Source organism: Protobothrops mucrosquamatus, unplaced genomic scaffold, assembly GCF_001527695.2.
Source record: "Protobothrops mucrosquamatus isolate PMUCROS unplaced genomic scaffold, P.Mucros_1.0 scaffold497, whole genome shotgun sequence".
Taxonomy (NCBI): Eukaryota; Metazoa; Chordata; class Lepidosauria; order Squamata; family Viperidae; genus Protobothrops; species Protobothrops mucrosquamatus.
The window spans coordinates 26,487-50,830 of record NW_015386813.1 but is presented as its reverse complement, the minus strand read 5'-3'; the positions used below and the strand labels follow the sequence as shown (position 1 = coordinate 50,830).

At 39.0% G+C, this 24,344-nt stretch overlaps 3 protein-coding genes across 3 annotated transcripts in view; 2 read left to right on the top strand and 1 right to left on the bottom strand.

The window, feature by feature from the left end:
* The window catches only part of CDYL2 (chromodomain Y like 2), a 25,570-nt gene extending 19,707 nt beyond the window's left edge, over positions 1–5,863 (top strand). Inside the window, exons 5-7 of the mRNA XM_015816780.1 lie at positions 3,441–3,651; positions 4,297–4,440; positions 5,705–5,863. Of these exons, the coding sequence (XP_015672266.1) occupies positions 3,441–3,651; positions 4,297–4,440; positions 5,705–5,863 (514 nt within the window). The remainder of the gene's footprint in view (positions 1–3,440; positions 3,652–4,296; positions 4,441–5,704) is intronic.
* Positions 5,864–12,445: 6,582 nt separating this feature from the next.
* CMC2 (C-X9-C motif containing 2) lies at positions 12,446–19,801 on the bottom strand. The gene is made up of 3 exons (XM_015816779.1): positions 19,749–19,801; positions 15,092–15,226; positions 12,446–12,643 (listed from the first exon to the last, which is right to left on the bottom strand). The coding sequence occupies exons 2-3, from the start codon at positions 15,170–15,172 to the stop codon at positions 12,446–12,448; spliced, it is 279 nt and encodes a 92-aa protein (XP_015672265.1). The 5' UTR covers positions 15,173–15,226; positions 19,749–19,801.
* A 234-nt stretch (positions 19,802–20,035) lies between these two features.
* The window catches only part of CENPN (centromere protein N), an 11,577-nt gene continuing 7,268 nt past the window's right edge, over positions 20,036–24,344 (top strand). Inside the window, exons 1-4 of the mRNA XM_015816784.1 lie at positions 20,036–20,146; positions 22,031–22,211; positions 22,925–22,970; positions 23,781–23,837. Coding sequence (XP_015672270.1) covers positions 20,094–20,146; positions 22,031–22,211; positions 22,925–22,970; positions 23,781–23,837 — 337 coding nt within the window. The 5' untranslated portion in view covers positions 20,036–20,093. The remainder of the gene's footprint in view (positions 20,147–22,030; positions 22,212–22,924; positions 22,971–23,780; positions 23,838–24,344) is intronic.

Sequence of the window (24,344 nt, the reverse complement as noted above, 5' to 3'; positions counted from 1 at the left end):
TTGCTGAAAAAGCCATGTCTTGAGGGCGCGGCGGAAGGTTAGGAGATCCGGAATGTCCGGATCTCGGGGGGTAGCTCGTTCCAGAGGGTGGGGGCACCCACAGAGAAGGCCCTCCCCCTGGGGGTCGCCAGCCGACATTGCTTGGCCGACGGCACCCTGAGGAGGCCCGCTCTGTGGGAGCGTACCGGTCTGTGGGAGGGAGTCTGTTTAGCTGACTAGCTAAACTACATTACCCATAAGCCAACTCTTAAGGAGACAGCACTTAACCCAATAAATGCCAGATATTCTAACATACAGACCTATGTGGTCCAGAACACAAACTTCTTAATATTCCTCACCCTATCTGTAATTCCTTAGCTGCCACATTGGGATTTGGTCCCCAGCTGAATATAGAAGAGCACTGTATAGTAAGAAATTTAAGGGATTTTATCTTTATCCAATTATCAATAAATCTTTGTGATCTAAATTCTAAATTATTATTTTGCCCATGGCAATATGGGCTAAGATGGTGCTATCATCTTCATGAAAATAGACTTTCAATAGCAAAGCAAGCCAACAAAGAATAACAAAGGATCTGTTCTTTTCCTGTACTTATCCCTTACATTTGGTAGGTTCCTTAATATTGTATAATTACTTAAAGGTTGCTCATTGCAATTTGTGCCAGTCCAAATATGTCTACATAGTCACCCTAGAAGGCTTGTTCCTTCCATAGTCCATTCTGCAATTAGCACCTTATTGATTAAATCAAGATTGTCTGAATTCTCTTAGTTCTGGTTTAGTTATTCTCATGTTTTCCCTGATCTGTTGTCTTCCAAACATGGTTTGATATATTTAGAAGGCAGTAAGTCAAGAAAAACTAAGAATTACTGAAATTCTATGCCAACATAGCTTTGGGCTCCAAGACTTCTAATTCAATATATCTGGAGAACACCGGTTTGCAGAAATCCAAAGCAATCTTTCTCTTAACTCGCTTTTTGAATTTTGTTAGCATTTTTTTCATGGTTTGATTCCATCGTGTTTCTGCTCTGTTCGCTGGACTTCTTAAGGCAACGTTTGAAGATTTTTCTTCTTAGGGAAATGACTTCATTTACATGCAAATAGACTCTCAAAGTTAAAATATCGCCTTCTCATACATCTCATATTACGTTCAGTGCCAATCTACATAATATGAAGGACGGGTTTTCAGATGCAAACTATGGATTGTCCTATACAATTTGGACTCATGCCACACTTCTGCCAATTGTAGCCATGTAATCATGGTTCATTGATGTCAGTTATGTTTATACCAAATAACAGTATGTTTTCATTTAGGAAGGCATGATATAGCGCTGCAGCACAAGCTGTATGTATTCAGAAGTTTCTACGGTTTGGACTATAAGCAGTGGTGGAATTCAAATATGTGAACTACCGGTTCTCTGCGTGGATGCTGCTTCCGGAAGTCCATTCTGGGCCTGGGCAACAAAAAATTAGCTATCGGTTCTGGTGAAGTGGTGCAAACCGGCTGAATCCCACCACTGACTATGAGTATCTGAACCTGGAATCCATGTGTTCTCCTGGGACAAGAAAAACTCTTGGAAGCAACCATTATTGAACTCAACAGTCCAATGACTTAACTAGCTATAAAGCAGTTTCATCTGTTCCTGGAAATTCTGTTTTGAGCTGTGCCAAAAATTATCTCTGGTTGTAGAGAATGCAGAATAACAGAGCTGGAAGGACACTTGGAGGTCTTCTTTTAAAAAAACCCTGTAAAAAACATGTATGTAATAGTTCTTTTTTGCTAAGCAATAAAAGAAACTTAACTCAGTGCTGTAAAATGTGTGGATCCGAAAGTTCCTAATAGCTGAAAAGCAGTTAGCAAGTGATTAGGAAAGGAAGCATACAAACCTAGTGTCCTTTCGAAGGCACCGATCACGGTTTCCACAAAATGGCTATTCCCTCATGTCCCAGAACTCTAAATTCACTGGAGACCATCGCCTTGCAATCTCCTCATGAGGAGCAATTGTGTGGAGTGCTCGTGGGCAATCTCAAGTCATCTCCTTGTCCAGAGAGGGATTACAAAAAAACTTTGATGTCAGAACCCATTTATTAACAAGGGGACTCTTTTCTATTTCTGCTTCTTCCATCACTTGGGGTTCTGACATACTCCTGAAGGGGAGGGGGGGAAAGATGCTGCAGGCTGTCTCTCTGCTTCTCTCTATCGCTACAATGTATCCCTTCCACTGCATATTCACTCTTTGAACTATCTCTCCCTTGATGTTACCTTGGGGTGAGAAAGGAATGTGCCTCCGGCCATCTGGCTTATCTCCTATCTCGGAAGGAAAGGCGCAAAGACCTAACAACCTTGCTGCGAGCCTGGGAAAGACCGATGTTATCAGTTCCTTTCCGACAACGGACTGAACACCTGAGGATTGGCCCATTCGAACTGACCAGATGAACTATTGGGGTGGGGTTTGCTTGAGACTCTTTTAAACCTATTGATCTGAGTGGGAAACCCTCAGATCCTGCTTATTATGCCAACTATCAGCTTCCCCTAATAAAAGTTCCTTTTGGAGGAAACTGCTTCCACGAGTACTGCTTTCTTAGGATGAGGTTTTGAAGTGGGCCCTGACAGTTCTACTCTCTGGCTCTTCATTTTGCCACAGTCCTCATCTTTGCTTTTAGATTAATATTTTGGTATAGGAAGAAACATATAAGGAGAGTAGGAGAGATGAGATAAGAAAGAATCGTCTTAAAACTCAAAATATCAAGCAATTAATATCTGGGGAGGGATAAGACTTACAGATGAACCATCTTGTTGATGGTGGTGGTGGTGGTGGTGGTGGTGGTGGTGGTGGTGGTGGTGGTGGTGATGATGATGATGATGATGATGATGATACTATCCATTCAGTCATATCCTACTGTTAGCTATTTTGTGGGCCAGGTCTCACCACATCTTCTGATCTTGCACTACTTCTTTGAGTTTTTCTATGCTCTGGCTGGTGTCAACTTTGATGATGTCCAGCCACTGTGTTCTTTGATGCCCTGGTTTCCTTTTTCTGCTAACTTTTACAAACATAATTGCTTTCTCCAGTGAATTCCCTTGCATGACATGGCCAAAGTAAGCGAGACAACCCTTTCTGTAGTGCCTGAATATCAGTTCTTCATATTGCAAAGCCATCCAGAAGAACATGGCACATCAACCACAGCTACAAAACCTCTAGTTCATGTTAAGACAAGTGATCCAAGGCAAGATGGGGTACTCTGGTTTGGATGGCACAGCCATGTTCAGAAGTGTTATGTTTCTGCTTACTATAGAAAAAAAGTGGGATGAGAACCTTTGATTGGCTTCTGGAGAAAGATGCGAAGAGTTTGACTGCCTGGAGTCCTGCCTGGTGCAGTGACAAAGGTTCTCATGAAACAAAGTAGTTCATTGTGACTTTCATCCATCTCTTCCATTTTAGGGATTTTGTGAAAGCCTTTATTCAGTTTAAGAAGCCCATTGTGGTTGCCATCAATGGTCCTGCTCTAGGCTTGGGAGCTTCAATTTTACCACTCTGTGACATTGTTTGGGCAAGTGAAAAGGCCTGGTTCCAAACGCCCTACGCAACCATTCGGCTCACTCCGGCGGGCTGTTCATCGTACACATTTCCACAGATATTGGGTGTTGCACTGGTAAGATTTCCTTCTTTCAGATTTCTGTGGTCCCCTTTCAGTTAAACAACTTGAAAGGCGCTGTCCTACATTGTGGTTTTCTACTCCACACCTACTGGATGAATATTGGACCAAAGAAATGAACGTCTCTTCTCTTCGTAGCAGATCTTTTCCCGGGCATTTGGTTTCCTTCCCCACTGGATTTCTGATTTGTATGTGCAAAGCAAATATTCATGGCTGAAAGTTGTTTGCTCCCGAAGAGCAGCTGAATCAGTTGCTTGCAAATATAACTATTGAAGTATCTTGAAGCCTGTTTCGTGGTCAAGAGGCAATTTTCTATCTAAAGCTCCCATTTCTAAGTAGCTCTCCGGTCCAAATCGGGTTTAAAAATCTAATAAGAATGGAAAAGAAAGATCTTTGGTTAACCCATCTACAGTCCCCACTAGACCACGGACAAAAGAAATTCAGAGTGTTTCATTTGATTCATTTTTACCAGTGTAGTGTGAGGCCTTATTTTTCTATTTATCCTATAGCTGCATCTACCTCTAAATAGGCCCCTACCTGTTTTGTGCTAATCCTTATTCGCTGTCACCTTGCGTTTTGTGTTTGCTCTTTGTGGAGGAGAAGAATCAACTTGTCCTGTTCAAATACATTTTCTCCTTACAGGCCAATGAGATGCTGTTTTGTGGAAGGAAGCTGACGGCGCAAGAGGCCTGCAGCAGAGGGCTTGTCTCCCAAGTCTTTTGGCCCACCACATTTGGACAGGAAGTGATGTTGAGGGTAAAAGAAATGGCGTCCTGCAGTGCCGTGGTAAGAAGAATATGAGATTTCATGGAGAACTTTGAAGAATTTGTTTGTTTGCCACCCATCTTACCTCAGGGTAATTTCTTAATGCCCCGTTTCCCACCTCAGCTCTTTCAGAAACTCATTCAGAAGGGTCTTGAGGCAAAGCACTCCTTCTCTTGGCTTTTATTTGCTTTTTTTTATTAAATGTATAGGTGGCCTAACTCCATCCCAACTAGTGTAAAGTGTAAAACGTGAGGTAATTAAAAATGGAATTCGGAGACTTTCCAAAGCAAATCAGATTTTTAATTAAATGTATTATAGATTATATCTCCTTCCAAAATGGGTTTTTTTTTGGGGGGGGGGGGTGAGACACAATAAAACATATATTACAAAAGTATTGTATGCATGTCTTGGGTGAGCCAATAATGCTCTTGATCTGATGAGAACCCTAGACAGGTCCTATGTTCAGGTCTTAGGTTCTCCTCCACCTTCATTTCAGCTTAGGTTTTTTTTTTTATAACATGCAGCATTCAAATTTTCTAGGGCAAGAAAGTCGTAAAAGAATAGAGGAAAAATCGCCAGTGAAGCTAAGAATGCTTCTTACTTACCAAAACCCTTTTTTTAAAAAAAAAAAAAAAGTTAATTATATCTTTTTGTTGTCCTATGATAATAACACAAAGCAGCTTTCAATTGTTAAATTAAGATCCAGCAGAACTATAAAAAAAAATGCAAACAAGGCATCTGTTGGAATAGTAAAAACAATAAGAATATAAAACAATTACAAGGCTGGAAGGATGAAACTTCCAACAAAAATAAAATTACTGTATGTGATTTATGGAAGAATAGCAAAAGTGAGCACTGTATAAACTCAAGATTTCCTACCTTTCGGTTCAGCCTTGTAAACTACTTTATTACTGTATAATATAAAGCTGTTCAGAGTCACCTGGTTAAGTTGGGTGACTATAGAAATTAAATGAATGAATAAATGAATGAATCAATCAATCAATCTCAAAGGAAAGAAGTGTTCATGGGAGAGTCAAAAATATCAAGATGGAGACCAAAGAATGTCTCCAATGAAGCCAAGATCCCAATAGGTCTCCTCACTCTAAACTTTTTTTCCCTCTAGAAAACACTCATTCATTCATTCATTCATTCACTGAATTTATTTGCTGCCAATCTCATAGTAAATGACTCTGGATGGCTTGGATGACAGGGCCATCCTCCTAAAAGGATGAATACATTAATTCATAATTAATAAGTTAATGGGATTGTAATTGCTTTCCCTTAGGTTTTAGAAGAATCGAAATGCCTGGTTCGAGGTTTTCTAAAATCTGGCCTTGAAGATGTGAATGAGAAAGAATGTCAGATGTTAAAGCAGCTCTGGAGCTCTTCCAAAGGACTAGATTCGTTGTTCAGCTATCTCCAAGACAAGATCTATGAAGTTTGACATTGTTGGAGGGGGGGGGGGGAAAAGGGAGAAGAATGTCCTGGGATCAAAGTGATTTCAGATGTCTCCGGGTTTGAGAAGAATCACACGAAAGCCAAAATGAAATACCAGCAAATCCTCCCAGAGGCTTTTGTGAAAGCATATCTAACATCTCCGAGGTTGCATCAATTTCCTTGCTGAATTCAACGACTCTTCTTAGCAAGGTTGATTTTTCTTTGTGGAAGGAAAGGCAGATGTATTGACCCCAGCCTTTGGCAAGAATTGCATTTGAACACCCACGTGGCTGGAGAGAAACATACATTCCATGTGCCAGAAGCACTATCGGTAAACCCTTTAAGGCACACCACAAATCTTACTTCTTTGGTCTTCTTCTTCTTTTAATTATTATTAATTAACTTATTCCCGTTATTGTAAGCAGCTTGTCACGGCATCAGTCCAAATGACTCAGTTTAGAATTCAACGGTCCTAAATCATAATTGTCTGCCTGGCCTACTTTAAGAAGATGTCCATATTTTTGGTTTGTTCGACCACTAACAATAGAAGATACGGTATGTGGGGGATATAATTTATAATGGCTGATGAATATAAAAAAACAATTTTGCAAAAAAAAAGAAAAACTTTCAAAATATCCTACTTGGATTGGATCGCTTTCCTCCTTTTGGTTGAATTTATTTAATTAATTTATTTGCGTTTGTGTATCTCTGTGAGTATGGATATGGATATGGATTTGGGCATGGGCATGGATATGGATGGAGATATATATATATCCATCTATTCATCCATATCCATATCTATGCGCTTCTCATAGTACTTAACCTAGACCGGATAGGTTTTGCACATGTGAACAATCTCCCTGATTGTCTTTAAAAAGATTGTGCTACGCCAACAAAGACAAAAGGCAGTGAATCACATAATGCCACGGACTGTTGAGGCATTTAAAAGAAAAGGGAAGAATTCCATCTGCGATTCATATTCACAAATTGTCTTCCAAGATGGACAATGTATTTGAATCGTCCTTAAAGAAGAACGGTGGAGTGCCGAAACTGTGAGTGTAACACAACCCCTCTTGAGAACTTGAGGAATAGGGCAGGGTGTACCATTTTTTTAAATATATATATATAAGAAATGTTTACTATTTTTTCTAATCAGTCGAACGGTAATAACCCAGTTACACCGACCTAGGATAGTAACAAAGAACGAAGGATTCCTGCTGGCCTAGAGGCTACTCCCACCTCTAAGAAGTGAAATAAAACTCTTAGAGCTGCCATTGAAATGCTGCTATTAGAGGTTCTGGAATTCCTTTTATTGTCCAGCAATTGATAGCTCTTGCTTTCCATTAGAAAAATGCAAAAAGGCAGAGCTTTCCTTTGGCTCATTCTGTACTCCTTTGCTCTTAGAATCTGACCCCAATACTTTCTGGAAGCACTGGAGAGATTTGTCTGTAATTGCATCGATTTAACACCTTACGCCGTCGGTGAAAACCCTAGAGAAGTAATGGAAGGACTGTGTTCTTTTTAAGTTGGCAAGGCCCAATCAAGGTGCATTAAAAGGACAACATAGACACATATGGAGCTGCTTGATGAGAAGGCTACAAAAATTGCAGAGAAATAAAAGGGGGGAACGGAGAGTTAAATATCTCTAGGCTTAAGTCTGTTTCATGAATTCTGACTTCCGTGAGTTTTCTAACCTTTTGGGGTTTTTTTTTTTTCATTTTCTCCTGGTTTTTTTTTTCTCTGCAATTTTTTTTCCTTTTAAGTTCAATTTCTTATTAGGTGTTCGAGCTTCTAAATGGGATGTTGAATTTAAGAGAAGAGAAGCTAATATCTGCAGCTCAGGGTAGAACTGTGGAATCCTTAGTATTCTCTGAGTTTGGTTATTTTCTTGCGACTAGGTAACATCATCAGCATTGTTGATGTGATATTGAATTCGTGGAGATGGGAGAGGATTTCTTTCGTTGATTTTTTTAAAAAAATGCATTTATTTAGCAAAAGTTCCTCCTGGCAGGAAATCTCTGAAAATTTCTCACAAATCAGCGCCAAGTTTGGCTTCAAGCATCAAACCATGTTCTTACCAGAATGCATTGAACATATAAACCAAGATTTTCAGGGAAGGAGAAATGGAGAATTCTTCTCTTATTCTCTGCTATGGATGGCAAAGAATCTCAATAAATTCATAAATGCTTTGTTTCTGGAGTCCAACCGTTCTGGACTCGGGGATCAAATCCCTGAAGTATATAATATCAAGCAAAGGAAAATCATGGGAACGAAATATATAGCAACACATTCATTTATTGAAATAATCCTTATCGAAATGTGGTCCAGTCCTTCTTCCAGAAATGCGTTGTTATGAATTAGCAGGAAAATGTTCCCACGCTGGAACTTGCTTTGAATGGATAGAATTCTTGGAATCCTAAACTTCTGGATTTCCAAGCAGACCTGATTCTAAAACGTTACTTTTTTTTCACAGCTTTTTCAACATATTCTTATTTTTACATTTTCCTGGCCAATGAGTAGCTGAAAGAGGCCAAACATAATTCCTTCATAAAACAAAAATCAAATTCTAAATCTTACTTTTGTAACAACAAAAAAATACATCGGTATGATTATTCTAATTTCAGGGTTTTTTTAAAAAAAAAACTTTATGGTCAGTAATTATTTTAAAGAGGTTTTATTTAAAAAAAGCTTCTTCGTCTAGTTTTATCTTTCCAGTATCACTTGAGTATTTAGTTATATAGGTGTGCTGTATATACTGGGTTGAATATCTTTATTAATATCCACAGTATTTAATAAAATGCAAATATTTGCTGTTAAGTATGTCATATGATTTCATGTAAATGGTTTTGTACAAATCTTTAAAAGATTCCCCAGTTTTTGCATTTGTAGATATGGAAAGGTAAGCAATTCAATTTTTTTCTGTTTGTCTTGCATGTGTGTGCGTATGTATGTATGTATGTACGTATGCGTGTGTGTATGTATGTATGTATATACATATATATATATGTATTGCTGTACATAAAATGTGTTAGTTGGTGCCCTTCTGTTTCAACAAATAAGCTTGCTGATTTTAATACAGTATATATTTTCAAATATATATATATATATACATATAAACTTTTTATATTTCTGTGGTAGATTAGGGTAAGCGTTCTAGGCAATCTTTTCACACGATGGTTGACTCGTCTTTTAATTCTCTAGTATTCTGGGATTGATGCCAATTGTGGTTTTTTTTCCACTTAAAATAATACACAGTTTTACTGTTATTAATATATGCAGGCAGATTTTTTTTTGTTTCCTCCCTTCCTTTCTTCCAGCCTTGAAATAAATGAATTTGTAGATTTGCTGCATTTGTGAATAAGCCTTACCATTAGTTTGAAACAAAGATTGTGAGCTGCATAAGGAAAATGAAGAGTCAGCTCTCTGGGATGGCAGAATAGCAAGGATGATAGCATCCTTTTATAATGTGTGTATTCCAGGAGTTGTAGGCCCAACACATCTGGAGGACATGGGGTTGCAGAAGGCGGGCTTAGAACAGCTGATCCTGCCTTACAGACATGAAATAAATGGGGGCAATTCATATTGAAACTTTCCCAACCCCAAAACTGACCTCTCTTTCCAAGAATAATTTCTCTGCACTTCAAGTATGGATTTCAACCAACCTGTAGAACAGGGGAACCCAACCTTGGCAACTTTAAGACCTGTGGACTTCAACTCCCGGAATTCTGGAAGTTGAAGTCCACAGGTCTTAAAGTTGCCAAAGTTGGGGACCCCTGCTGTAGAAGACTTGAAGAGTGGTGGTTTGAGGGAAGGAAACCACGTTCAATGGATTTCACCCCCATTCTTTTGATGAATTTTAAGAAAACCCCTTGCCTCTAACAGCTGCATTCCGACAGTTGACAAATGTAGAATGCAGGGCCGTAATGTTTTTCTAGTGAAATGGAGAATACGGGTTGTTTTAGTTGTGTGTATGTGTGTTCGTTTCAGACATAGGTAGGCTCTTTAGCATGGGCTTTGTTGTGTAGTCAGGGATGGAAGCTTCTAGCCCATGGGTCTAATCCAGGGGTCTTCAAACTTGGCCCTTTTATGACGTGTGGACTTCAACTCCCAGAATTCCTCAGCCAGGCACGCTGGCTGAGGAATTCTGGGAGTTGAAGTCCACAAGTCGCAAAAGGGCCAAGTTTGAAGACCCCTGGTCCAATCTGACCAACTCTAATCTAAGCATCCTTAATCTGCTCAGGTTCTTTATGTGGCTCAATCTATAAAAGTCAAAACTGGTTGAAGCCAACCCTCTTTGGGAGACCCTAAAGTTTACATAAGAGATGTAGAGACAATCTGAACTGTGCATTGAAATGCTCCACATCGTGGGTGGATGTATCTCTGTTCACCCTCTTTAACAATATGTTTTGAAGCCGTTCTTAATACCTTTGTCAATACTTTCAAACAGGATTTTGGCTTCTAGACAATAATATATTGTATGTAAATACATAGGCTTCCATTAAAAACAATAAGGACCAAAGAATTCCATTTTTTTTTTCAATCATGCCTTTGGTTGTCACATCCCTTTCGACTTGCATTTTGTATCATCTTTAATTCATTTTAGGGAAAGAAAAAAGGGCAAGGTAGCCAGGGGAAGTGTATCTGCTGGAAGAAAGAAAAAAAAAAGGAAAATGAAAAATAGTTATAGGTAAGGAGGTGTCTATTGGTAAGGCTTATTACCAAACTAAATAAAGATAAAGCAGGTAACCAAAAAAGAGAGAGAAAAGAATTAAAGTATAGATATTTTTTTTTTCAGATACGGCCCATAAATTATTTTGTTGTCTGAATGCCATGTTTCCAATATTTGTGAAGATGAAGACTGCACAGTATGACCAATATGAGGGTATGGGGCACCCCTTAACCACAGTGTTGTAAATATTTCAGAAATTAGTTCAGTACCGAGGGATGCATATCTTCTGATATATCTGGTATCGTGACTGTGATCTAGTTTAACATGTGTTAAATAAACAGGTACCAGGACATTTGATCACATACTTGTGTAAAAAGACCCACGGAATCTTCAACATAAAAAGTACCACACAATTATACGTCATAAATATGTAACACTCTTCGACGAAACTTATTTTTGTAAGTTTGAAGGGAAACCACCGAGTTACCCCGACACCGTTAGACAGAGTTCCTGGAGTGACTTTTTTTTGGCATTAGAATGCTTCCAGAACTGTTACCAGATTTCAGTAGCTTGATTGATTGATTGATTGATTGATTGATTGATTGATTGATGATGATGATGATATCCATTCAGCCGTATGCGACTCTTGGAGATTCTAGGTCTCTCCACATTTTCCAGTCTTGTGCTACTTCTATGTTCTGGCTGGGGTGTCAGTTTTGATGGTGTCCAGCTAGCTTAAAACTTAATTCCATTTCTTTGGTTTTGGTTTACTGATGAGGCAAAGGTGGCCTGTCAACAATCCATGGTTAAGCTAACCATAGATTATAAGGACTCTCTATACCTATCAATGATCAGATCAGTACATTCTTCCTATTTCCAAAGCGCCTGAAGGCAGGACAAGGAGCAACGGGTGGAAGCTAACCAAAGAGAGAAGCAACCTAGAACTAAGGAGAAACTTCCTGACGGTTAGAACAATTAATCAGTGGAACAACCTGCCTCCAGAAGCGGTGAATGCTCCAACACTGGAAGTTTTTAAGAAGAGACTGGACAGCCATTTGTCTGAAATGGTATAGGGTTTCCTGCCTGAGCAGGGGGTTGGATTAGATGACCTCCAAGGTCCCTTCCAACTTTATCATTATTATTATTATTATTATTGTTGTTGTTGTTGTTGTTGTTGTTGTTGTTATTCTATGGCAAAGCTAATCAAGGTTTTTTATCCATAGTTTGCTGAACAAACTATAAATAACTTTTAACAAAATATACTAAACCATAGTTTGTAAGCCAGGACAGCTGGTTTTTATAGCACCTTAATTCTTGGCTAGCTACTGTTTACTACTGGACTAACCCAATTGGTTAGATTTATACAATGTACTGGCAATGTTCATAGAATGGGCTTAGCTATAGTTAATTGAACCATGTCCCAAACGTGCTTTTTCAAAAGGCAACTGGGCTTCCTTCCTTTTTTTCTTGAAGGATGTTTCGCTTCTCACCCAAGAAGCTTCTTCAGAACTGACCTAAAGGATTCCCTCGGCATTCTTTAGATCGTGCCAAATAACTGAAAAGCATCCACGGACGTTCCGCAAAAATAATGACGTTTAATTTATGCAAAAGTCATAGGTCCTCTGTCTTCCTTTCCACGAAAAAGGTAACCGGAGTACCGCAGGCTTATCGGTGAAGCGGTCAAGATTGGAAGACCAGTTCGGAGGGAGTTGGAGGCGACGTAGAGGAAACGTACAAGCACCGAAAACCGTGCCAACCGAAGTATGACGAAGGAAAGGAAGGCAGGATACCAAATGAAAAAAACGACAGAGTCTGGAAGTCTTGAGAGAGCTGACCGACATCAGCTCAGCTGTCTTGACACAAGCCACAATTTTATACTGTGTCATGATGCTGCCATGCCTAATAATTATACAATTTGCATCATTTGGGTGACAACGTCTCGGTGAATATGAGAACACCGGGTCCCAGTAGAGTCACTCGGTGGCCAGGTTTACTAAACTGACAAGCTGACAAGATTATCAATATCCCCATTCCCAATTTTTTTACCTCTTTCTTTAGGCATTTCCTCATTGCTCTGTCAATATCATTGCAATGGCCAAAAAACTTCAAGAAGGTATGCTGGAAGGGAGAAGAAAATGAACAATTGATGTTGTTAAAAAGGGGGGGGGGGACAAACCCATCCCAAATAATATTCTAGAATCTCTAGTGTTACTACTTCCTATGCCAACAGTGTATTTTTTTTTAATTAAAGTATTCAGTTATCAAGCAAGGAGAGAAGCAAAGACATTGCAAAATCAACCTCCAGCATTAAATTATTTAAAAAATATGTATTTTTGTATTTTATTTTTCTTCCAAGAAAATAATAGCAGTTGCTAAATTAAAAGGTCAATTGTTTCATCCTATTCTCTACAAAGGTGACATGTTGTTTGATATATGTTGAATTTTCACTTTGGTGCCATTAGTCGGCAAAAGGTTGTTCTTGAGCTGCTAAAATAAAGCCTTCTCTTTCTTACTTTAATATGCCTGTTCTTAACCAGCTTCATGTGGGGTTTTTAGTGGCTTTCCCTTCCATATCCTTCAAGTATTTCATTATAGTATTATTACTATAATTTATTATAGTATTATAGCACGGCGTCTGGCATGCTGGGGTCCATGGGGTTGTGAAGACCTGGACATGACTTAGTAACTGAACAAAATTATAGTATAGTATTATAGTATTACTACTAATAATATCACTACTACTAATTTTATTATAGTATTACTACTACTAACGTTATTAGCCACCTCACTTCAAAAAATGCTGGGCAACTTACAACTTCCAATGCACAATTAAAAACATCACAACCAAGAAAAGCCTGGGCAAAATCAGTCAAAACAAAAATTACAGAGACTCCATTCACCTTCAACATTGCCCTTCAAATCTGAATCTTGGCACACATCTAATAATTAGCAGTATAATCTCCTTTCAATACACCTGTAACTAACTGGAAGGGGCACGTGGAACATGTAAATATGCTGCCTTTAGACTGAGGTGAATTCCTGCTGGAGCTGAAAATGTTTTCTCAGCTGGTACTTTCTCAGGTGATACCGAGCTGGCAATACTCCCGATAAGGTGGAGAAAATATCCAATGCATGACAAACAAATAAATAGACATTGTTCTTTTGGAAGCACACCGGTCATTTTTAAGTCAAACAAAAAGTGACGCTGGTTTTTGTCAGATCTGGAGAGAGTAAAGAACGGCCATTTATTTGCAAGTGGTCAACCTTGCAACGTACAGGGAAAATGTGATTCCTCTTCTATCGAAATATACTGTAGCTGATAAAGATGTTTAACCCAGGATCTACAACTGACCAAATAATTCCAGAGACTCAGGAAGGATTTGGGGGGATATTGCCTATCCACCCTCCAGTCAAAAGACCTTTGACAAAAGAGCCATTTTTCGCCAATACAATACAGGAATTTGCTTTTTAAAAAAGAATCTCCATGAGAATTTGGGAGTTCCTGAAGTATGTTTGACTCCTTTGTTTGGTTCAGAAGACAGAAGTCATTGAAAAGACAGGAAGCGGTTGGCCGTTCTATTGCCTTCAGTCTGGATAGGCTAACATTTGTGCATGCATTATCACAATGGAACACACAATTCGTGGAAACAGAGGTTTTCTTCCGTAAAAGCCTAAGCAAAGCGTTCCTGTTGAGAATGGGAAGCATACAGAGGATAAAAGACTATTTACAAAGGGGAGGATGAAGAAAGGGTAGCTTATTCCTCTCTTCTCCTTGGACCCTTCAAAAAATATTTTCACAAGTGCTGTGGGAGGTAAATTACATTTAATATTTCAAGCATACTATCGTTTCCCCCCCAGTTCTGGACATATCTCAGGATAGTGGAATGCGACGAGCTTTGCTGGACCAGCCATTCCTAAAACTGATCCCAAACATGGTTGGGGGAAAAAAATGGCCTTTAGTTCTTCTAACACTGGATCACTGTCAGTGGTGTACTGGAAGAATTCCTACAGCAACCTAATTTATTTTTGAGGCTGGATCTGTCTTTCCAACCCATGAAACAAAGGACTCTTAAGACTCTAAGCTCCGTTGAGGTAAGAACAGAATCAAAGCTTCAAGGACTTCACAAGGGTATCTCACCTCATGTGACTTCCCGCTACAGATCTGGGATAAATTTTGTTTATAAGCATAATAAAAGGTCACGTTGTTAAAGCGATAAAGAAGTTGTAGCAGGGGAAGCTCTATTTGTAATTGATCGGTACAAAGGAAGCAAATCTCTTTTTAGTCACAGACATTCACAGACATTCAAAGAGCCAAGGTTGCCTACCCCTGACCTAGGCATCCTGGTGTGTAACAAAGGCAACAAAAACCAAGCTTTGTTGTAAAGACATTCCTAGCAACCTTCTGTGTGCTCTTGAGGCAGCAAGGAACAGGCAGAACTTTCTAGAAAAAGTTAGCTATCATGTGGTACTACCAGCAAATGTCAATCTTGTCTAAGAACAGGATCACAAGATAAGCCTCTGATCTGTGGAGATGCAGCAGCATTCTGGATCCTTTCAGAGTCTTACCTCCTTGTGGCACTTTTGAAGTTGACGGATGATAACGTTACACTCTTCAGTGTGTAGATGAGGTGACAAGTTCGGATGCATCACGAGTTAGGAACCACTCATCCCAAAGGGAAAAAAAAACATAGGGTCTTCCTCCTGTCAATATTTGATATAAATCATGCTGAATGTCATGCCATCTTGTTCCGAGCACATTTGTTGAGGAACGGCAATATTATTGGAACCGAGACATGGCCGTAAAGCATTTCCACGTGCAGGTGACTCAGCAGCATGTTCTACCAGCTTCCTACCATATGAAGGATACTCCTCCGTCTATTCCAGGGGTAGTCAACCGTGGGTCTTTTATGACTCGTGGACTTCAATTCCCAGAATTCCTGAGCCAGCTTAGCTGGCTCAGGAATTCTGGGAGTTGAAGTCCACGAGTCATAAAAGAGCCAAGGTTGACTACCCCTGGTCTATTCCAAAGCAGTGGAAGAACTGGCCTGTGGTCATTCAGGAAATACAGACAGGTTTTCAAATGGGGTTGATTTAAAGGGCGACCTGATCCAGCCAACCTTCTGGAAGGTCTTAGAAAATTGCTGAAACAACAGCTCTTCCTGGATAAGTTCCAGCCAGCATTAACCACTACAGTATAGTATGACAGGACCTGTCCAGTGTCCTGATATTTTTCTTTTAAAGACCACCTAAAACGAAGCCCTGCCCTTCCAGTAAGTTTTGCTATTGTAGACTGTGTCCCTTGAGATAGTTGAACTACCTGGTACAGGATACAGCTACAAAAATCCCATAGAATAAAGTTGAGGGCCAGATTTGCTTGTAATCTTACAAGCTTAGGAGAGTCCATAAAGTAAAGACTGCAAGTTTAGCTTGATAGACATGATAGTACTCTTCCGATATTTAAAGGGCTACCACAAAGAAGAGGGGGTCAACCTGTTCTCCAAAGCACCCGAAGACAGGACAAGTAGCAGAGAATGGAAACATATCAAGGAGAAATCCAACCCAGAACTAAGGAGAAATTCCCTGATAGTGAGAACAATTAACCAGTGGAACGACTTGCCTCCAGAAGTAGTAGTAGTAGTAGTAGTAGTAGTAGTAGTAGTAGTAGTAGTAGTAGTAATGGTGGTGGTAGTAGTAGTAGTAGGAAGTAGTAGTAGTAGTAGTAGTAGTAGTAGTAGTTGGAAGGGACCTTGGAGTTCATCTAGTCCAACCCCCTGCTCAGGCAGGAAACCCTATACCATTACAGACCAACAGCTGTCCAGTCTCTTCTTAAAAACTTCCCGTGTTGGAACATTCACAGCTTCTGGAGGCAGGTTGTTCCACTGATTGATTGCTCTAACTGTCAGGAAGTTTCTCCTTAGTTCTAGGTTGCTTCTCTCCTTGATGAGTTTCCATCCGTTGCTTCTTGTGGATGCTCAATCACTGGAGGTTTTTAAAAAGAGATTCAACAACCATTTGTCTGAAATGGCATAGGATCTCTTGTTTGAGCAGGGAGTTGGACTAGAAGACCTGCAAGCTCCCTTCCAGCTCTGTTATTCTGTTATTGTTATTGAGCTTACATAACGAAGTTGTAAGGCTATTACTATGCGGAAAGTGATAAGGAGAAATTCCATTTCTTAAATGGCTCTAGTATGTCTGCAAGATCGGCACAACTTTGATGAGCAACTTCGATTAAATGATTTACTGGAAAACAAATGGTTGTGTGGGCTTGTTCCTTGTTAATGGATTGCAGGATTAGTAGATAGGTTAGTCAAACTCATAAATAACTCAAAGCTAAACTTAGAGCTTTCCTTATTATTTGATTCAAGGGTAGCTGAACCTACATGGAAATTGACTTTTCTTCTGCTTTCTAAAAAAAAACAAACCAGGAAGCAAATACAGCCTGGGCTTCTTGTCTCTGCCTCTAATTGGAGAGTAGAAAACCTGTTTGTTTTGGTGAACCTGTCTGGAGTTTGGAAAGCATGTCATAGAAGCTGTTATAAAATAGGTGCCATCACGGAGATAAATCAGGTCACAAACAGGCATGAAACAAGTGGTATTGTTCCCTTTCATCTTTTCTAATTTCTTAATGGAGATGTTATCCCAGCACAGATCTTCCTCTCTCCCTCTCCCTCTCTCTCTCCCTCTCTCTCCCTCTCCCTCTCTCCCTCCCTCTCCCTCTCTCTCCCTCCCTCTCTCTCTCTCTCTCTCTGTGTGACTGTAACCTCTGTCTGCAATGTACTTGACAACAGGTTCCAATGGCATTTTTTTTAAAAAAATGGCAGCTGGATGCAACCCAGAGCTTTCATTTACAAATGGACCCCTTGCCTGAAATAGAAAGCAAATCTTAGCTGGGATAATAGCATCCTGGATTGGGAGGGATAGAAGCAGAGAACCGAGCTTTACTCCTAGTGATGACATAAATATAACTGCATTCAATTTCCTTGCCAACTGTAAGGAAGAGGATTGCCATTGGATTCTTCTGATTTATTTATTTTTTACTTCCAGTCTAGCCTGCAGACTTGAAATTATCTGATAATCTCCCATCCAACTACAAACCATGCCCAATTCTGCTTAGCTTTAAAGCTGAAAGGTCCTGCTGTCCATTAAGGGCATTTCCCAACCTGTCTCACATGTCTCTGGATTATGGCTGTTAAAATTGCAGCACCTGCAGAATATCACGTTGGGAGCATTTGAGCTGCTTTTGAGCCAATTGGCAAAGAGTTTTTCCTTCTGCTTTTAGGGCTGAGGAAATCATTTATCCAGTAAAAGGAGTTCTTTGTGAGTAGGAAACAAGCGATAGCCATTCTCTGGGGAGAAAATCATTTCTCTGCTTATTCATTTTTTTCTTATTGTCCTCACACCTGGACTGGACGTTTATTCAATGTGGCTGAGCTGGGCTGTATTCATCATCTCAGTTTACGCCACTAACAAATTAATATATAAATAGCCACAAGGTGGCAAGGCAGCAAGCAGAATAGATTATCCAGTGCCATTTTCTTGTAAGTATTAATATGTACAACTGTGTAAGAATAACAATTCTATTTGAATAAGAGGCTTAAAAAGCCAGTTGTCCTATTTTATACATATATACATTTTTGTCAGGATTATTTGATCCCTAATAAAGTGGTACCATATTAAGAACTTTATGTTCAGTTATAGCACAAGACTATTTATGTGACAAAAATGACATATTCATACAGAATATATGATTCATTCAAGCTTTATTAGTAATAAGCATCTTAGTGGAAAAATGTCTTTCTAATTCACAACTGAGATAAAACACTAATATGATTCAAATGATGCATGAAATCTACTTCTAGATTTGCAGAAAGTAAACAGAACAATGAAAATAGAAAATCACAGTAATAAAGAGTGCTTTTCCTTCCATTTATTTGGTGTTTAACACTACTTCTAGGATTCAATATTTCTCTACAAAGTTGTCTATTAACAATGAAAGTGAAGAAATCTACTCAGTAATTTGAAATCTAAAGCTGCTTTTCTTACGTTGTTTGTTAAGAAGTTAGATAAAATGGCGTTGCCTTAGGAATCTAATTTGCAGAGCCAAACCATCCTATTCCCAAACTATTTAAATGCAGTAGTAATGGCTGTTCACAATACAGGTCCGGCTCTTTCTAAAATCTACCTAAGGACAGCAAGGATCATGTTCAGGATTAGCTATAAGCAAAGCGTGTAGAGGTCTTCGCTTAATGGCCAGGTGCTTAGTGACCCTTCAAAGTTACAACGGACTCCAAAAGGTATCACCCCAATGGTCATTATGTCGCATTTCAGGTTTGGGGCAACTGGTTCTCTTTTACAGCTAATTATACAGTGTTCCATGGTTATGTGATGCGATTCACAACATTCCAACAAAAACCCCACAGAAATGCATTGACTCGCTTAACAACCATGGCATTCTGCCACAAAAAGGTTTTAAAATTGGGTTAGTCACATGGGTGCCTCGACTTATGATCATTATGACTTACAACCTTCATGACTTACACTGGAAATTCTGGACTCCATTACAGTTATTAGTCAAGGACCAACTGTATATGTTATGAAAAACAGTTTTTTCCTTCTGAATAAGAATGAATAGGATCGCATTGCAAATCCGTCCAAATAATAATAATAATAATAATAATAATAATAATAATAATAATAATAATAATAATAAAAGTTGGACGGGACCTTGGAGGTCATCTAGTCCAACCCCCTGCTCAGGCAGGAAACCCTACACCATTTCGGACAAATGGCTGTCCAGTTGATAAATGGCAAGCAAATTTAAAGTTCCTTCAATCCAAGTTTGTTCTCAGTTTAATACCTGTTGCCTGAAAGATGCATCACAGTCTTAATATTACTAAAACAGACGGATATAATGCCTAATGTGCTTTGTTCTGCAATTTCATATACAGTATCTTCAGCTGATTTATGTATATTCCCACCTTTCATTTCAAGGGTGCCTTCTAAAACATGTATTCAAACAGAACAGACGCACACACATCTAATTTAATTGTATAACTTCATTATATAAATATATATATAAAGAAATCATTACTATTTCTCCTCGCCCTCGCATTTACCTCCCACAATTGCATTTACACTTCGGCTCCCCCACCGCTTTTCACCCCTATTTAACAGTTAGTAAAAAAATTACTGAACGCTGAAATGGAAAATTAAAATATCTTACCCAGGAAGTGCATAACCCGGAAGCGAACGTCTCTCCATCCGGAAGTTATTCCCGGAGTCTAGTGAGTCACAGGCCGAGGTTTCTACTCCCCCCCACCCGCCCCAAATCGAGCGCAAGGACCACGGCGGGGGTGGAGACTTCCAGAGCGTGACACAAGCACGAATGTCGCCGCCTTGGGGAGGAGTCGCGTTGTGATTGGCCGATTGGGCGCGGAGGAGGAGGCCGATTGGGCCATTTGAAAGGGAGGGACCAAGTCAGTCCCGAGGCGGCGATTGGGTGAATTCGAATGGATGCGCCAGAGGTTTGGGCGGCAAATGTCCTGAGGAGAACGAAAAAGACCCCAAAATGGCCCAGAAGCGGCGGCTGCGGAACAGCGGCGGGCAGGATCCCCCGTCGAAGTGAGTTGGGCGTGAGCAGCAACGGGAGGGAGGACTGCCACGAACCCCATGTGTGTGTGTGTGTGTGTGTGTGTGTGTTCTCGTCCTCACAACGACCCTGCGAGGTCGGCCTGCGCCGGCACGGAAAAGGAAGCGGCGAGGGCGGGTTGCCTCTTTCTACGTGGGGTGACTTTCTCTCCAGCTGTGGGGGAGAGAGACGTGGAAATGCAGGGGGCAGGACCTGAGTAACCTCATCCGGGCGTGGATGGGAGACCACCAGGAAATCCCAGGCTTGACGGGGATGCTGAACGCTATTCTGAGAGGAGGCCGTGAAAAATAGAATAGAAATAGAATAACGACTTTATCGTCCCTTTGAAAAGGTACATTAATCGGCACACATTAAAATGAAATGTCGTTGCATTCAGCTCTCAAAGGGTCACCACCTCCCATGACCTCCGATATACACTACATAAATATGACAAAAATAAATAAATGCAGAATTGTGCATATACCCACATATATGAGACACAGAAACAACAGTGGAGAATAAGGTGTGCATTTTTGCTAAGAAAACGACCTTATTGGGTGCAAGTAGCCAATAAGGCCTAACTGGAGTCCTTGATTCTATGTAGGTTTGTTTGGAGGAAAGTCTGTAAATGTTGATTCTAGTCCAGTGGTTCTCAACCTGTGGGTCGCGACTCCATTTGGGGTCGATCGACCATTTCACGGGGGTCGCCAAGCAAGGCTGTCCGCCATTTTCCCCCCCTTTTCCGGCGGGTGCCTTACCTCCCTTGGACTGGGCCAGCTGGTGGTCGGCCTGCTCCATCTCTGCCGCTTGCCAGCTACGCCTCGGCCGGCGCAGGGGGCGGAACCACGCATGCGCGGCGCTCCCGGGCAGGGAAAGTCCTCGACGTACGACCGGTTGGGTAGTCCTCGACTTATGACCGGTTTAGTCCTCGACTTACGACCGGTTGGGGTCGCGGCATTAAAAAGGTTGAGAACCACTGTTCTAGTCTCTTTGCCAGCATTCTGGGGATCAGGCGAGGATCAACCAGCCAGATCTGCTAAAATCCAGCATCTGAGTGGAAAGGACTTGCCATCTTTTCCTATAGGTACTTAGAAGTTGCCTCTTTGCAAAGCTACTCCAAGGAATAGCGAAGATAAATTGAAAGAGTGTATTGCCCTCAGGTGCTTGAAGGAAATTATGTTAATAAGAACACTAGTGCACTTTATCCCTAGATGAATAATTCTAAAAGCACTTTACCACTGCAGTGTATCACATCCTGCTAACGAAGTATTGATGTGCTCTGTTTTCTGAAGCAGTTTGATGTAGTCAAAGTGTAGAGGCATCTTTTAGTCTCTTGGATAGGTGAGACCTTTGAATGACTGTACTCTTTGAATATTCCCTATGTAGCAGACAACAGGAAGGTTTTGGAGGATATAATGGGCAAAGAGCTGTGCCAGTAAGTTTAGGAGAAAAATACTATAATTCCTTTTCCAAACCTTAAAAGAAACTTTGTAAAAAAATTAACCCTAAAATTGAAATTGTGCTCACCTTATTATATCAAGAAAACTATTGCCTATCAATATCTTAAAATTACTGTTAAGTTCTACAGTTGCATTCTGTAGTGTAAATAGAAATGTACATTCTGTACTGTGATATTTATAATGGTATAGATGTCTTTTCTTAGTCTTGCTTTTGATACACGTATGTGTCTTCAAGTTGTCTTGTATATCATTTTAGGATGAGATGTCCAGAGTCCTTATTATGAAAGTCCGTACAGCACAAGATTTGCCATTTGTTATGAACTTTTTTTCTATTTTCATTGTCCACTATCTGCGCTGTACTGTGTAGAAGTAAAATGCAATTCTTTTAAGAACAAAATTCTTGTCTTAATTTTGGAGGGTCTTCATTATGGATGAAACAGTAGCTGAATATATTAGAAGAACTGTGCTGCGAATACCACGTTCAGAAACATCAAAAATGCTGACTTCATGGGGGTTTCTGTCCGAGACTCAACTTCAGTCTTTAAAAATTCATCATTTTAAGGAAAACATATCTCAAGCAGTTGTTGAACTTTGTGAGGTAAGAGCAAAGTACAAATGCTTTTATGTCATCTCTTTGAAAAATATATTAATATATATATTATAAGAAAGATTCCCTTTTTATTATTATAAAGATGTAATTATTATCTGGAAAATATAGAATTGCATATGCTTACAGCTGCTCTTAATAAGATTATGTTCATAGGACACTGAATAGCTATCCTCATTTTAGCCTAATATTTCTGCAAAGTCATCTTAAGTTAGTCATTTAGTTTATTCTTTATACATTCAAGGTAGCTTAGAATTAAAAATATATATAATGGTTAAAAACATTTATTGCTGGTGGTTTTTTCTATAAATTATCTCCCATAAAAAATAATAAACTCAACTAAATTCTGAACTGACAGAGTGGATGAAAACAATTTTCCTGAAGTAGACAGGTAATATATAACAATCTTTTGAAGTCCATAAAATAATGTAACGTGGAACCTCATTTTTAAAGACTAATTGCAATGAATGGATTCTTATTGCTTGAAACATAGATTGTGAGCATACATTATTTCAGTGTCATTCACATAATGTCTAATACAATTCTGATTCATTTCACTCAAAAATGTATTAGATTGAGACAAGTTCAGTGACATTCCTCTGTTATATATTTAACTGGTTTAATGTCTTATTCAATATTATTCCAATCTCAATAATATTGTATTAATATAATTGTAATATTGTTCATAACTCTTTGTCTTAAAGGAGAACCAGGCAACTATCAAAGATGCAGCAGAGTTAGATTTAATTTGTAAGTAGAATCTTTTGTTTAAAGAGAGAGAGAAGGGAAGAGTAAACAGACTTTTTTTGTTTAGTCTAAATCAATTATATTATAAACTAAGTTCATTTGATGGGACTGATATATATCTTTTATGTGATACAATTTTAAAAGCAGTTTCACTTTTTTTAAAATACAAGATTATTGTTGTTCTCACTGCACAATATTCCATTGTAAATGTAATGTTTTGGAAGTAGATGGAAGGGACTTCTCCAATCCATTGTTGGTAATTAAATTTATCAAATAAATAATCCCCAAAAATCTAAATTCTTAATAGAAAAAAGAATGATTGTTCTACTTACATCACTTATTTGTTTATTCAGAGATAATACATTGAGGTTTGCTTAGTCCCATATAATAATAGGATTACATGGTATTTGATACTGGCATTTTATATAGTTCATAGTCTGAATCTGAATTTTCAGCTAACTAAGGAGATAGTTCCCTTGGATTTAATTTTGATTTGTAGCTTGTTCACTTTTTCAAAAAACTGCATCATCTCTTGCGACCTGAAAACACATACTTTAATCTTCTGTTGGATTTACAAAACTTATTTATAAGAAAGTATGGACTGTTAATATCTTCTTAGACAACAAGTAAAGAATATAAATTAGCTCCCATTAATGTGAAAATTAGCTAAATGTAAAAAAATAGTAATACTGATATTCCTGAAATTCCTTTTATTGGAAAAGGGCTTTTTCATGATACCCTTGGAGTTTTTATTAAGTTATTATATTATTAAATTAGTAGCCACTCAGTTTGTGATGGGTTGTTTTTTTTTAGACAACTACACCTATCAAGACAAAAAGAGCTGGATTGCTTACCAACTGACTAAAAAAGGTAAGTGCTCACAACTTACCTTTAGTTATTCTAAAAATAATTGACATACTTTGAATATATGTTTTGAATTAATATAGTAGAATTCTTTCCATTATGTTATTTTGAAACCTTTACAGTTAGAACAATAGAGATTTTTTTTCTTAACTGAAATAATCACATTTTCATTAGTATGTTTGATTTGTTAACCTTTTGTATTAATCTTCAGTTAAATTGATATTAAATGACTTAAATGCTAAAAAAATGGAGTGAATATCCTTCATTTACATGTATACCTTCCTTTTAGTGATTTCTGCTGCTCCTGAGAACCAATGTGGTCTCAGGTTTTGGTTTAGAATTAGGAAGACAGATTTCAAATTCATCTTCAGCCAGTCACATACATATAGTCCTCAACTTATGATTACAATTGAGCCCAAGATTTCATTTTTCATACTAAGCGAGACAGTTGTTAAGTGAGTTTTTCCCCATTTTACGACCTTTCTTGCCACAGTTAAGTTAGTAACACGACTG

Coding starts and splice junctions, on each gene's coding strand:
- CMC2 (XM_015816779.1), bottom strand. CDS start 15,172: ATGCATCCGAACTTGTCACCTCATCTACACACTGAAGAGTGTAACGTT. Junction 12,644..15,091: donor TTCAAAAGTGCCACAAGGAG/GTAAGACTCTGA, acceptor TCTCCCTTCCAG/CATACCTTCTTGAAGTTTTT.